General features: G+C 38.2%; 3 protein-coding genes and 1 long non-coding RNA gene across 4 annotated transcripts; 3 read left to right on the top strand and 1 right to left on the bottom strand.

Annotated features, from left to right (window-relative positions):
* The first annotated feature begins 821 nt into the window (after window positions 1-821).
* Window positions 822-15,376, top strand: LOC124068554. The gene is made up of 2 exons (XR_006844932.1): window positions 822-864; window positions 15,082-15,376. It is a non-coding gene; the product is annotated as an uncharacterized LOC124068554 (long non-coding RNA).
* clic2 (chloride intracellular channel 2) lies at window positions 1,538-6,563 on the top strand. The gene is made up of 6 exons (XM_046406903.1): window positions 1,538-1,869; window positions 3,419-3,528; window positions 4,124-4,249; window positions 4,362-4,462; window positions 5,047-5,228; window positions 5,938-6,563. Exons 1-6 carry the CDS (start codon window positions 1,816-1,818, stop codon window positions 6,097-6,099), a joined length of 735 nt encoding a protein of 244 aa, XP_046262859.1. The 5' UTR covers window positions 1,538-1,815; the 3' UTR covers window positions 6,100-6,563.
* urp1 (urotensin-related peptide 1) lies at window positions 7,046-9,256 on the bottom strand. Its single transcript, XM_046406905.1, has 5 exons — window positions 8,807-9,256; window positions 8,377-8,505; window positions 8,243-8,259; window positions 7,616-7,721; window positions 7,046-7,226 (listed from the first exon to the last, which is right to left on the bottom strand). The coding sequence occupies exons 1-5, from the start codon at window positions 8,907-8,909 to the stop codon at window positions 7,195-7,197; spliced, it is 387 nt and encodes a 128-aa protein (XP_046262861.1). The 5' UTR covers window positions 8,910-9,256; the 3' UTR covers window positions 7,046-7,194.
* On the top strand, window positions 12,433-15,029 carry c1galt1c1 (C1GALT1-specific chaperone 1). The gene is made up of 2 exons (XM_046406902.1): window positions 12,433-12,624; window positions 13,347-15,029. The coding sequence occupies exon 2, from the start codon at window positions 13,361-13,363 to the stop codon at window positions 14,315-14,317; it is 957 nt and encodes a 318-aa protein (XP_046262858.1). The 5' UTR covers window positions 12,433-12,624; window positions 13,347-13,360; the 3' UTR covers window positions 14,318-15,029.
* Window positions 15,377-15,862: the final 486 nt, after the last annotated feature.

Raw genomic sequence — 15,862 nt, 5'->3', positions numbered from 1 at the left:
CTATTTACAGTAACTAGTACCACATTATGAGAAACATGAACACTGAGCTGAGCCCTCACTCTTCAGTCCCAGAGGATGACTATGTAACTACGTAACTATGTTACTTATTATAATTAGTGATTACCAGCTACATAAATATTGTATTCAGCCAGCAAAAATAATACCAAATACAGTTAGCTGTAAAGATTTTTAACACCTTCTCTACACCTCAACTCATGTAAAATCAGACAACAAGTCAGAAATAAGAAGTACATAAGTGTCTTTCGTTTTTATGCCCAAAACACTCATGGGTTTCCCCATGATGTATGATTCAAAATACCCCAAAATGATATCACTTTCGTTTGAAAGAATGGTGACAAAATCCAACTTGACTTCTCCCATGGGTACAACTGAGTAGAAAATATTATAAAATTAGCGACTTATGCACCATTCTCAGGGGTGGTAGGAATATTAGGATCTTCGAGTAGCAACACCACATGTAAACAATTATGAAAGGCCAGAAGTCCTGCATTTAAACATTTACTTAACTAATCAAAAACTTTGTGAACATTATCTGTGAAATGTCCAAAGGATAACAGACAAAGAATTAGCCATTTCAATACTATAACATTATTTATTCTGTTGGAATTGTTATTGCTGATTCACCATGGTTGAAAACATAAAAAAACAGATAAATATATATTTGTATTAAGTAGCATAGGCAACAATGGTAAAGATTCATTTTTTTAAATTATATTATCAGTCTCACATACAGAGGTGTGCGTCATTTGTATAAATGAAGGAAGTGAGTGTGTGGGAGGGGTGGGACAGTGTGTGTGTGTGTGTGTGTGTGTGTGTGTGTGTGTGTGTGTGTGTGTGTGTGTGGTGGTGCGAGGGGGGTATCAGTGCTTTGAGCTGAATGCTAACATCAGTCTATCAATAATCTCATAACAATGCTAACACAATGACAAGCAAATATAATGTTCACCAGTACCAGCATGCTAACATAGTATTACATGTTATTACATGCATGTGAGACTAATAATGTTGATTATGAATTAAACACACTGCAACACAAAAGGGATGGATGGACGGATTTTCTTCTGTCAAAAAGCCATGAAGTTAATAATTTTTACATTCTGGCTTCAACACTGTAGCAAATATATAACCATTAATTACTGTCAAATTGTAAACACACAACACAACTTAAACTACATGTTAGGGTATTTCTTAAAAACATGTTGTACATCATTCAGTCAATCAGATATGAAACTAGAAGCTGCCCAAAAATTAAATTAGGTATCTACTTCCCAGTGTTGTCCAAGACAAAGTGGGTGCTTTATGTTAAGTGCAGCCTTCCTGTGGAGAGTGCTCCTAATCGATTATTCCTTTCATGCCTAACAGTTTAGGAATGTGAGTGGTCCCAGTGAATTGTTTGAATTTGTGTGAGTCACATAGTGTTATCAGTTCCTCTCTAATATGCAAAAGTTCCTATTTTAAGCTCTCTCCTCATAGAGATTAGCTCTGGGTATATAAGACTGTGTACACCCGCCCTTCTCTCTGGATCCTCCCTCTCCCCTGGCTTGTAAAGAGCGATATAGTCTCCGAGGAGGAGCCTTCAGACAAAACACAACTAGCTGTGAGGTGTTACACTTTCCCCTGACATCCAGAACTCCAAAGACACTTGAAACCAGAGCAGGACTTGTCCCAGGATACTATTGTAAGCTTTCTCTCTCCAGCTCTGTGGATTTCGGGGGGTGCAAAGAACCACTGACTAAAAGAGCAGCTTTATCTGGACAAAGTACTTGGAATTTTAAAAAAATTTGGGGGGGAAACATGGCACTTCTGCAGAACTCTAACAAGGAGCCAAGCATCGAGTTATTCATCAAGGTGAGTCATTTCTTTTGAATTTTACAAATTATTATATAGAAGAAGCAGACTGCAGCATCTGAGGAAATGTCAATACTAATTCACTGTCCAAAGAATGTGTGTAGACACTAAGTCCATTAGAGAATTCTCCTGATTTGCTTGTTTCATATATTCTCTTTTAGAGGAAAGATATTCGCAAACTCACACAAGGATTTGCTGATCGCTAATCAGTATTGTAAAACTGCAGAGATGTGGGCTACAGTATGTAGCAGCATCAATCAGAGGAAAACTCTCATTTTGATGATTGCCTCCTACAGATATGCTACAGATGCCGAAGTGTTTGTATTCCTGCTGACAGTCACAGCACATTTTTATCAGTGAACACTAGCCATAGACGGACAAGGCACCTTATCATCGCACACCCAGAAGGAGCAAGGAGCGTGCATGATGGCTGGCCCCAAGCCTGAACCAGGCACACCCACTTTACTTATGCACACATTAAGATACTCTCATCGGTATCAAGAATTCACTTTTATATTTTTTGTCTCACCTCACGATGTTGCCTAGAATCAAAACATTAAAACACATCAGGATATTTTTTATTCTCCTGCTGTTACACCCACTGTAAATACAAATGTTTTTTTGCCAGTGACATTGTGCAGAGACAGAGTGTCTTCTGACATGTAAAACAAGGTCAGATGAAGCTGAAAACAGCACAAGATGGTGCAGTAGACATTCAGTCACTTAAAGGAATGGTTTGACCCTTAAAGATGGTTAGCTTAGCTTAGTGTAAAGACTGGAAACAAAGTGAAACAGCTCACAAAATAACTGTAAGCACCTCTAAACCTCAATAATTAACACATATATAATTAACATATATCCTGTTTGTTTAATGTGTGCAAAAATTGAAGGGTAACAACAAGTTGTGGGGTTTTTTTGTGCACGATTATTTCCCGATAAAGCATGGACAAGATTCCATAAAATCACTTGTTCCTGTCAATGCGCAGGACACCCTTATAAAATACCAAATTCTTTTTTGATACTCTTTGATACTCTAATGGATCACTTTGTGAGCTATGGAGACAGAGCTGCTCAGGCTAGCTTGTTTTGACATTATGCTAAGCTAACATCAGCTGCTGACTATAACTCCATATTTACCTTACTTAAAAGTGTGCAGCTAACTCAAAGCAAGAAGACAAATAGCGAGTATTTCCCAAAATCTCAAACCATTCCGTTAACAACAATATATAGGCCAAAAGGTAGAGCTCAGAAATGCATAGTTTCTGCTTTAAACAGACAGATATAATATCATGCTGTGAGCTAACTGAATGTTAGTGTCTGTTGTTTTACACTAAAACACCATGTCTGTTTTTCCTCTCCATGGAGTAGAATACCTCTGACTATCCAAGACACGCCTTTCACTTCTAAAATCACATGTTTATCAGCAGAGGGGAAGAGAAAAGATGTTGTGAAGGCTTCACTGGCTACAAAACAGGGCATTTGTGGTTTGTGTTGTGAAAATTTATTTTATTTTTTTTGCTTTTTTTTTTTTTGCTTCTCTGTTTTTCAGGCTGGACATGATGGGGAAAATGTGGGGAACTGCCCCTTCTGTCAAAGACTCTTCATGGTTTTGTGGCTAAAAGGAGTCAAGTTTACAGTGACCACTGTTGACATGAGGAAGTAAGCACCCCTCCTCCGGCAGAAACACTTCCTGAGCATCTGGTCATGGGGACTTTCACACAGAACGCTGTTAAGAAGCAAAACTAGAGAGAAAATGAGAAGTTTCTTTCAGTAATGCAGGCCATTTTTCACTTAATAATAGGTGTGTTGCTCACGATGTCTAACAGGAGTTAAAGGGAGGAGCCCGTAAAGCCAACTGTACAAAGAGCTCTGTGTCGCTTTCAAACAAACACCTCCTTTAATTGAGGCTTTATTGTGTGAATTTCTCAGGGTCATTACCGTAGAGCAAATAAGATCAGGAAACTTTGAAAGGATGCTGATAATTGAATGATTCAGAACACACACACAACGGACCTTTTAAACAGGCGACCACTCCCAGCGCTGTGTGTTTTCATGACTAAACCAACAGCCAGTGTTGAAATCATTAATCCACAGTACCACATTTGATTCTGACAAGCCTCGATAACAACACTTGTTCTCAGTTTTGACATGCTTGGAAACAGTCTGATTAAATTAAGTGAATGAAATAACCAAGTCAGATGTCTCCCGCTTCCTCCCGCCCTCCTTCCTCTCCATCTTTCTACGTCCCCTCCAGGAAGCCAGCTGAACTCAAAGACCTGGCCCCTGGGACTAACCCTCCTTTCCTCCTTTACAACGGCACCCTCAAAACGGACTTCATCAAAATTGAAGAGTTTCTTGAACAAACACTGGCCCCTCCCAGGTATTGTTGCGCATGATCGTTAACCAGATATTAATGAAAAGTGATTGGATGATGGCTTGTTCTCTTCAAGTAAGTTTACTCCCAGACTTCCCTCTTCTTCTCTCCCCTGCAGGTATCCTCATCTGAGCCCACTAAACAAAGAGTCCTTTGACGTGGGCGCTGACATTTTTGCAAAGTTCTCTGCTTTCATTAAGAACAGTCCGAACAACGCCTGTAAGTTGTGGTTGTTGTGTGGATGTGAGATAAAATGGTTTGCAAGTAGACGAACATAAGTTCAGAGTATTTCCATTTTATGTTATTTTACACCTCCACTGCACAACATTTCAGTGCTAAATGTTGGATTTTTTATTTTGTTTTATTGCTTTTTGCTTTTTGCTATTGCTTCGCTATAGTTACAATTGAGATTAAGATTATATCTATGAGCTATCTGATCAGCCTCTAAAGTATGATGATTTATTTTGACGAACTACAATCAAAGCACATACATACTAATACATCAGTAATAATAATCCCACGATGTAACCTTATAGGAGAAATACTTTAAATGGGATTGTTCTGTGTAATGAATATTTTTGATAATGTGTACATACTTTAAGTTTCTCTATGAAATGGAGTAAAAAAAAAGTAAGTACAGTAGTACAAACTGGACTGGACCAGACCTCTTAAATACAATTTTACTTAAGTAAATATACTTAATATAACATATTTTCATTTTACCTTGCAATTCAGCCAGAGTTACCGTACATGAAACCCACTGGCACAAAACAACAATTATGTCTGTGTTTGTGACTCTCCAGTCCATGAGAAAAACCTGCTGCGGGAGTTCAAGCGTCTGGATGACTACCTGAACTCGCCCCTCCCCGAGGAGATCGACCACAACTCCAGAGAAACCATCACCGTCTCCAAGAGAAAGTTCCTGGACGGTGATCGCCTCACCTTAGCTGACTGCAACCTGCTGCCTAAACTGCACGTCATCAGGGTGAGACATTGGGTTGTCATTTTAGGGTTGTTTTGTTCTCTCAGCCTGTAGGGTAAATCTTAGGTGTCTGTTGACAGTGGCGGAAATGAACAAAGTACATGTACTCAGGTAGCCTACTGTATTTTATTACCTTAGTGTTTCTTCTGTGTTTTCATATTTTACACAAACAAACTTATCATGATCAAATGATGAGCTGACCTATGGTTCAGACATTTTTGGTTTGTGACTCCTTAGAAGAAAGGTTGGTGGGGTCCTCTTGTCAGATTTTAGACGTCTGTAAGTTGTTATTAGTTTTGCAACATGAGACATTTCTCTGCTTACACTCTCACATGGTTTCAGTGAACTATTTGAGGCCTAAAGAGGAAATAGCCCCAATATTTCACAAAAACAGAGAAAAATTATAAAAATAAAATAAAAAATATAAATTTGTGAAAGGAACAACTAATTATGTAACAAGAGGTTTAATGTACAAATCATAAGGGTCCGTCTTGTTCAGAATGACTTCTTTCAATATTTTATCTACTTTTAGCTGATAAAACATTCTTTTACTTAAGCCCATGCAGTACTTTCACTTGCATGGATACAGTTTAGAGTATTTCAATGTCAAATGTAGTACATAACAGTATGCATTTTACTTAACTTCATATTAGAGTATTAATTAAAGTATTCATTTCAATCCAATTTTGATCTTTCTTTCCAATTATTTCAGGTTGCTGCCAAGAAGTACTGCGACTTTGACATCCCAGCCCAGTTCACAGGCGTGTGGAGATACATGGAAAACGCCTATGAGAGAGAAGAGTTCAAACAGACGTGTCCAGCTGACATCGAAATTGAGAAGGCTTACTTTAGTGTGGCCAACAACAGAAAATAAAGTCCTATGTTCGCGCAGTGTAATCATGCATGTAAAGATGGTGCTCCATCCAACACAATACAGTGTGGCCTTGAATCAGACACTATTCCGCCTTAAAAACCTTCCCCACTTTTGATATGACAAAGTTAACATTTTTAATTGGTTGTTAAGTATTGACCATTTATCAAAAGTCAGTCACTGACAAATGTTGTGTTTATACCACACTGAAAAGGCCAACTGTGCAATTTGACAGCTTATGTTTTTGTTTATAGTGTAAATATAGATATTTTTTCCATACTTTTTAAGATCAAAACACCCTGAAATGTATATGATTGTGTTAGTGTGAGCAGAATATTTCACAAACAGTTCACTTGTATGTAATACATGAAACAACACATGGAATGCATGTACTCCTGTATCTTTTCCTGTAAGTTTGATATGATTACAATGACTCACACTAATAAAAAAGAGAAAAATGAAATTAATTTGTCATAATTTTTATTTTTGTCTGGTTTGTGTGTGTGTGTACACATATTCCTATAGTTGTGGGGACAAAAAAAAACTGTTGTGAAGACCCGCTGTACTTATCGAGACAAAATGAAAGTCCCCACAATGCAAATCATGAAATATCAGTGTGAAGACTTGCTTTAAGGTCAGGTTAAGGTTAGGGTTAGGATTAGACAAGTAATGTTTATTGTTATAGTTAGGTGGTGGTTAAGCCTCCAGGAAATGAATGTAAGTCTGTGTAATGTCCCCAAAAGTGATAGAAAACAAGATTCTGTGTGTGTGTGTGTGTGTGTGTGTGTGTGTGTGTGCGCGTGTGTGCACACTATAATATTATAATATTCCCGTGTTGGAAATGATGAAGAAACAATCATCGTCCATCAGGTCTAATGCCTTAAATATTTTAAAAATCATCAACTTAAAATATCACAAGAAACAGCAGATCACATAAATGGCATTTTCTGATATTCAAGTTTATTGTCAGTCACAGAAAAAAAAAATACAGCTTCAAAAATATATTTTCTGTTGATTCACTTCAGTTGATGAATATGCTGTTAGGTGGGGAAACAAAAGCGATGATGGAGAGTGACAGCGTTTTCCAACATCTGGGCTCTAGTTGGTGACGCAGTATTTCCAGAAACATGCTGTCAGGACATCAGAGAGAAAAATCAGGATTTGTTCAATGCCATATTATTCAGTCCAAACACTTTTGACACACTGCCTGAAATTCTTCAGTATATATTACGCTTGGCAAAACTGACTTGCATATCTACTGCCTGTTAGAGTGTACGTGTGCTTGGTTGTTGCATCTCAACCTGTTTAAGTGTGAGAAATCTGTCCTACTTTAAACAGCACAAGCCTTGATTAAACATCCTTTTGATTAGATCATTAATAATGTCAGTTCGCATATCATGCCAGGTATTGTTGTGTGATGTCAGCTCAGGACGAAATGTTTGAGCTTGTTTCATATGCTCAGGATAAAGAGCAGGTGTGGCACGTTGATGACATAAAAACAAAAGAGTCACACACTCACCTCTTTTGTTTGTTTTTGGCAAGTTCTGCTCTGATCTAAGAAAACCCTGAGAGCGAAGCTTGTCCGCTGCTGCCAGCTTCAGAACAGCTTCTCTGAGGTCCTCCACCTAAAAATGAGGAAAGAAAACATCATAAAAGCAGATGCAGGTGAAATTTTACGGTACAGTACAGGATGTTGCAGTCAGAGATTTAGCTGCACAAGTTAGAAAGATCCTGTAACTCCCATTCTGTACTGGCTTCCAGGCCGTTAGAAGGTATTAGTTCTAAAGCATTTCATGATCAGGTTTTGAGCTTTTGTTCCCATCTTTACCTCCAGTCAACACCAGATCCTGCAACAATGCTACTAATTCCCTGAGACTTAAAACTAATGGATGTGCATTTGTTGACAGAGCCTGGAAGAGCTTTCCTGCTGAAACTCGTCCTCACATCTCAGTGACTTCCCTTAAATCTCTGCTGTAAATAATTTCTACATTGATTGGTCTTTGTATGTCATTTTGCTTGTAGCTTCTTTCAGCTGGATGTCATTTCTGTTATGTTATTACTTGCTTTTTCTGTTTGCCCCCCCCACAAACTTTATAACCTTTAGATCCTTTAGATAGTGTACACAGGCATAGATGATCAGCCTTACCATGTTTGAAAATTTATCTTGTGCTGAATCTTTAGCCTCTAAAGAAAAACAAAACAAAGCATAGAAATAGAAAAAATCATTAGGTTGACCATATGTGACTGTAAATATCTGCATGATGTTTGTATTGTTTTTACCTTTATTCCAGGAGTCTCTTCCTCCATTGTGCTCCATGAGTAGAGGATACAGATTGTTCACCTCTCTCTGCTCCCCCTCAGCAGTGTTGGGACCCTCTTCTACCTCTGACACTAATTTCTGAATGAAATCTGAGATAAAAAAATAAACTTCCTCTCATTGTTCTGTCATTATGACGTTAACACCCCTACGGTGAGTTCAGCAGAATACCTTTTAAAATGCATTTGTTGAACCATATGTTGAAAGATAGATTTTAGTCAATATAACTCAGTTCAGCCTGAAGGAAATTTAAGAATAATATGAATAGAGTTTGTAATTGAAACATAATTTCACCAACGAGGAAATGCCAATTTATGTCTCAAGGTGTTAAATTTATCTAGTGAATCCAACGCTCAGTAAGACTGAAGAAAACAAATAAAACAAGAGTCTTACCTGCACGTGGCTCGAGGTTGGCATCAGGGTACAGAGGTAGAGCATGTGTCCGTCTTGCAGAACAAATCACAGCTACGAGGTAAAACACAGCTACAGAAAGCATGGTGGGTTTATCTTTAGATGGCCAGATCAAGACTATACCTCTGCTCGGCAAAGAACTCCACTTATATATCCTCAACGGCCATCCATCACGATCTGATCAATACATTATCATCACACCCAGTCTCCTTCATAATGGTTTTGACACGATGGCTCAGGCGTCATAGTCACAATTTAGTGGAGCCTGTCAATTCAGCAGGAGCCTATCTGTGCTTGTACAGAGAGGCCTAACAAATGTTTACCCTCCACAAGCAATCAGCAGCTGTCGACCAGAGCCCCGATGGTTTATGTCTGACACCATTTCTGTGTGATGGGCTGCTCAAACGTATCATAGCTCATGTCTGAGATCACAGGTACACAGCTGGTGGAACTACGTCACTGCAGGTTTCTACGTCATTTTGTGTTGAATGACTTACATTTCTGTTGCTATTAAATGTGTCTAAGTGTGTGTGTGTGTGTGTGACCTATTTCTCTAAGGGGGCAAATAGGTCACATTGTGGGAAATATGTTGCCAATCATTAGTTAAAGGTACAAATGCTTTGACTTTGTTGTTGTTCCCTGCATTTTGTTGTTTGTGGCAAACTATAATCCTGCATGGGCAATAAAGTGGGAATTTTAATTTTTTTTTTTTTTTCATTTCTACATGCACACGTTAATAAATCATACAGATGCCTATTTATATTTTCTGCAGGCTTCACTGTACACTGCCACCTTTTCAATAATTTGCACTTATACAGAAGTACTGGCGCAGTGTGAAATTTAAACAGTTAGTGTCAAATCACGAATTTATTTGTTAACTATAATGTGGCATGGCATATCTCGTCATGCTGCATGACAAGATTCTTCCTTCTCCTGTAATGACAATTGTATGCTAATATACTTTTGGTTTCAGTTCTGTTCAGTTCTCCCATGTTGGATATTTCTGTATTTTAATAATACTCTCATGCTGTACATTATTGATAAGGATTGAGGGTGAGAGCATGAGGGGGTATTTTTGTGTGTGGGGAAAAATAAGCTTTAGAAAAAATATAAGAAATATAAAGGGTAAAAATTCTAGCTAAGTGGCTCTGTTAGGCTGGACTTTCAGGCACAGTCATGACTGTGTCGAGTGTGACACACCTTAGTTTAGCGTGTTTGCATGCTGACAATTGCTGAACAGCACTAAACAGGAACTACACTTGAGGCTCGACTGTCATTAGTTTTGCAGATACGTAACCAGAATGTTGGATAAATTCAGATTTTCTCCTGATGATGGTGCAATTTATCCATGAATGATCTGCACCTAGAGACAAGCTGCTGACATGAAAATGCATTGTGGCAAGTGTATGAAAGGTGACAACTGAATATAATGCTTGCAAATATGCAGTGTGCAGGGTATTGCAAAGGACTGAGTGAAGAGAAGGGTCCGTAAAGGCCAAGAACATCTCAGAAACAGGTCCTTTCAGGTGACAAGTCCAAAAATTCCTCTGTACCTGTTTAAGAGCCAGTCGGAGCTCAAAACATAGCCCCTTTTCTCCCAACATCATTGAGACAATATTTCAATGATAGCATGCAGATAACCATATTGAGAGTCCTTAAAATTACATAATGTGTTTCAAGAAATAATTGTTTATTTCGTAAAGGCCTAAAATGTAAAAGGAAACTCAGGAATAAAGTCAAAACAAGTTAAGAGTTTTGACTGCCTGAGGGGGCTTTGGGCCGCAGGGCATTTTGTCAAACTGAAAGGTCACTAATGCTCCTCAGACGAGCGTACGTGATATCAAGTGATTTATGAGGTTGTCTCCACATCTCTGAAATTGCTCTTGAAAACAAGAACATTTGATGCGTTTGGCTGCTGAACAGTCGGTGTGAAGAGAGAAAAGCATAATGGAGTTTAGTTTTAAGACCAGGCAGTGACCTCAGCTGACATATCATTCATTTGTCATTCAAATGTGTCTTTAATTGAACAGCTCGAAGAGGTCTAAAACATGACAAGAAACCTCAACTAGATGTTGTTTTTTAATAAGAAATAGAAGAAAAAGGTTGGGTACCACTGGTTTAATCTTCGATTGTTTATTTTCTTAACTTATATTTTTTAAGGAAAATCTCAAACTAAAATTTAACTAGAAGCTATTTCTGTCAGATATAAACAAATAGACAAATATAAGTGCTTCAGGGGTGCCTTAGTGACCTGATGGTTACAATACTGCCCTCAGAAATGTGGCAGAGTAGACGTATTAAGTAACATTAAATGGATAAATAAAGTAGAAGTACCACAAAATTGGACAGTACTACTAAAATTATACTTGAGTTCAGTAAGTATACTTCCATTACATACTGTACGACTATGGGAAATTATATACAGTGGCACTAATTTAGCAACACACCAAAATCTACCAGTTGTGTCTCCTGTCATGTCTACCAGTAAAGTACCGCATAAAATCAAAGAGAGGAGAGGAGAGACAGAAGCCTGTCCTCTCCAAACCTACAGTGGTTTTATGACCATTTTTGACAATAGCCAGCAATGTGGTCAGTCAGGTTTAGTTAGACCAATTGAAGGCGAGACAGACTGCATTTATTACTTTGTTACTTTCTAGATTGAAAATACAGGTAAATAGTCCCCTCACTTCTGAAGTCAAATCTTTGTTTTAGGTGTGCTTTATCAGAACTCATATCCAGTTTGTTAGGTGTGGGCCATACATCAGCAAAAGCTCTTAAATAACTGGATGTTCAAGCAGGACAAGGAATCTGATGTGTCACCAATATTTTCTTTTTTAATTAACACTTTATGAAGGAACATATACAGCACAGGTTTGAGCTATTAGCCACAGCCCTAATGTAAACAACTGCTTCAGTGAATTTATGGAATTTAAGTTTTTCCTAAAGTTTTAATCAATTATGAAAACAGGATGATTAGTTCTCCATAGATTGGCTAACCAACTTACTATTCAACTGATTGTTACAGCTCTAGTTACTGTCTTTCCCACAATTGCAACAGATTCCCACTTTTAACAAATGTACATAATACACAACTATATGTAATGTGTGTGTATATAAACCAACCACAATCAGACAATGTCTCTATCATAAATAAACACAGTCTTTACCCAACGAAGAATTAAAAATTATGGCTAACGTTTGGAACCAACATGAAATTTCAATATTAAACAAATAAAGACAGAAATTATGAGGCAATATTAATATATAGTTAGTAAATTAAATAAATTAAATTTTAGATGTAAAATGAAAACGTCTCTGAGAAGGAAAATGCCACGATAAACTAACTGAAAAAAAAGTTTTTACCCAACGGTAAAAATTAATATAAATAGGAACTTAATTAAATCAATACAGACGCCAATGAAACGTGTAAATATGAAAAAAAGAAGACTACATTGTGTAATAATATTTTCAAAAGAATTTCACAATTCATCAGATGAGACAACTACGTATTTTAAGTGATTTATTCACGTGATTGAGCCTCAATTTGACAACATAAAACATAAACGAGGGCAGCTGTTAAAATTATTCGGACGAGACCCGAGCCGAATCACGTGACCCCGGAAAGCGGAAGTCGTTGTTGTTTGGTATTTAACGTCTAACACTAGAGTGAAGTATGCACACAACCTGCACGGTTGTTAATTAACTGTCCTGGCCGACGTCCCACTGAACAGGAAAAGTGGGCGCTGATAGACAAGGATAAACAGGAGCACCACCTGGCACGGCAGAATTAACCCAGCTAGGTACAGAAATGTTCTTTGTTATATTTATGTTTGCTATCAAGACCCTCGAGTGAAATGTGTACTAAGTGTAACATTACGAAGATAGGAAGCTAACAGCTAGCTGACCGTTGGACGTTACAAATGACTACGCCTAATCTCCCTGGCATAATGTGGGACTTAAGCTAACGTTAGTGTTATCTGTTCAGCATGGTTCATTTAACTAAGTAAGTAAGCGAATTGTCGACGTTAAAAACTGGTCAACAGTTCAACAGACGGATGTTTCAACGAAAACGCTAGACCTGTTTTTAATGTAGCTATCTAACTTTAACAACTGCTTTCTGTGGCTTGCATTTCTCTAGAAATAGTCCTCGGTTATAAGAGTGGATTTTCATTAATTTAGACACAAGAGATGAAAGACTACAGTATATTTGGATATCTTTGGCCTGTTAATCATCAACATATTTGTTTTTGTCCAAAGCCCAAATATACTGAACTTAGTCAAATATGACAAAGGTAAACCAGCAAATGCTTGCTTATGTTTGGCATTTTTGCTTGAAAAATGACCATGAATGACAGTGAATTTAAGTCATAATGGCTAAGGACTAATTAAACAGTCCTTATCTGGGATCCTCTACAAGCACCAGGTAACGCTAAGCAAATAATCTTTTGAGCTCTAAAGCTCTAGTATAATGCAGAGGAGCACGTCTTCACCGCTACATTCACGCATCTTCTCTCTTGTCCAGTGTCTGCTGCCAAAATGTTGTCTGAAGGAGGCTCTTTCATGAAGGGCATGGTCATGGGAGGCCTCTTCTGCTTGGTGCTGTCGCTCCTGGGTAGTTTCAGCCCCAGCTTGGAGTCCAGGACAGAGGACCACCACCATCATCATCATGTCAGGGCTCCGAGGAAAGATGAGCTGACAAGGCTCTCAGGCGGGCAGATGCAGCTGTTGAGCAATCAAGTCCGGGTATCTTGCATTATCATGGTTCAACCCAAGATCCTTGTTTACTGGGCTACTGCTGTCGACACCTGGAGCAAACATTGTGATAAGGCTGTGTTTTACACCTCTGAGTCCTCTAAGGCGCTCGAGGCAGTAGACCTGAATGAAAAAGATGACTGGGCGAGGTTACGTAAAGCTCTGAAGCATGCTTATGAGAATGCTGGAGACCTGCGTTGGTTCTTTGTGGCACAACCCACCACATTTGCCATCATCGAGAACCTCAAATACCTGGTGCTCACAAAGGACCCCAGTGAGCCCTTCTACTTGGGTAACACTTTGAAGTCAGGGGAGCTTGACTATGTGGCATATGATAGTGGCATTGTTCTAAGTTACGAAGCACTGAAAAGGCTAGTAAGTGTGTTCCAGGATGAAGACAAATGTCCAGAAAGAGGACGTTCCCTGTGGAAGCTGAGTGAGGACAAGCAGCTGGCCGTGTGTCTCAAGTATACCGGTGTTTTTGCAGAGAATGGAGAAGATGTACACGGAAAGGGTCTGTTCAACAGCAAGAGTGTTGACAGCCTGATAACGGACAGCATGAAGGACAACCCCACTAATGTGGTGGAAGGCTGCTGCTCCGACATGGCAGTCACATTCAGTGGGATGTCTCCAAATCAAATGCAAGTCATGATGTTTGGAGTTTACAGACTTCGTCCTTACGGCCACGATTTTCACGACTCATTAGCATTTTACCCTCCTGAAGGTTCAGATAATGATTAGAGACTCAGTCCTTCAAGCTGGATGTGACATTTTAAATTTTTTGCTTCTATGATGGCAAACTTAGCTGTTGGGGAATGGTTTTTTTAGGTTGTTTGTAAAACTGGATTGTGGGTGGGAATAACACTTTTATGTAATTTGTACCTTTTGCACTTGGCACAATCAGCACCCCCCTTTCTTTGTGGTGTAGGTAAACAGTCAATGAGTGTGCCTTTCTATTGAAAGACAAGCTGGGAAATCAAGAGTCAAGATTATCTGGTTACTGTGATATTAAGTATCCTAAAATCTGCATTTGTTAGGTGATACTATTTTCTGAAAATGACAAGTTTCTGACATTATGATTGATCATCTTAACTTTACTATGAACAACTTTTTTTTTACCTCTAAGAATACATCACCCAGCTGATTGAAAGAATAATCATTTGAGTCAGAAATACTGTGGCCCAGACGAGCTCTAAATGAAGTGCCACATTATGCTCACTTATCTCCACATATGAAGGATCGATCCTCAAAGCTAAAATGAAAAATAATATACCTCAGTGTTGACTCATGGCTTTAGTGTATTTCTTGTCATTTACTGAAAAGAATTTAAAAAAAAAGGAAAAAAAAAACATTTTCATTTTAAAAAACATGGGTGTCAGACTGACCAGATGATTCCTTTTAAAAGAAGTGAATTTTGGATAATAAAAGTAAATAAAATTAATTTCTGATTAAACTTAATGTGGTTTTGTGGTGTTGACTGACCTAATGAGAATTGAGGATTAAAGTGTGTGTGTGAAAAGCAAACAGAACAGCGCTGGTAGCTTCTGTGGGTGTTAACGGTGTGTACCTTGTCAAGCATACTGTGAATTATTTTTACAAAAGGGAAATACTTGTATAGTGAAAGGATTGCTTTATTAAGCTGTTCACTTTTTATATAAAACTGTAAATGTATCGCAGACAAACTGGTAAAACTAGTAGCTAGCAGCATTGGTGACTACTGTTAGTGCATCTTAACACATAATGTATGTTAATGTTATGCTGCTCTCAGATAAGAAAATAAAATCTTGCAGTTCTGATCGATTCCCTTGTACTGTTGAAATACGTAGTCAGATTAGAACAAAGGTTATCACCAGCAGCGAACATGAAGGACCTGACAGATCACACTCATCCATATAAAAAGGGTGGACAAACTATTATAACTGTTTTATTTTTTACTTTTTTTTCTTTTATAAAGAATATGTCGGTAATTCCTGCTATGCTTGAGCCACTGTACCGAAATTTCGTTTGTGATGAAAATCCAAATGACAAATAAAGAAAGTCTAAGTCTAAGTCTAGAAACACCTTGTATAGGTGTAACGCAACACACTTCAACAGCACCAGAGATGACCATTTGAAATCGACGCCCCTTTAAATGTTTTCAACAAAAACTGAACATTGGAGCCTTCTTGAACGAAAGATCTTAGTTTTTGCAGGGCTGTGGTAGTAGCACTGTAGTGTAGTGACAACAAGCATAATGTCAAGGTTTTCTCCTCCACAAGGAGGGGCCGAATAACAGGTCTAACTGAC

Source organism: Scatophagus argus, chromosome 12 (genome assembly GCF_020382885.2).
Source record: "Scatophagus argus isolate fScaArg1 chromosome 12, fScaArg1.pri, whole genome shotgun sequence".
Taxonomy (NCBI): Eukaryota; Metazoa; Chordata; class Actinopteri; family Scatophagidae; genus Scatophagus; species Scatophagus argus.
This window is presented reverse-complemented; position numbering and strand designations above follow the sequence as displayed.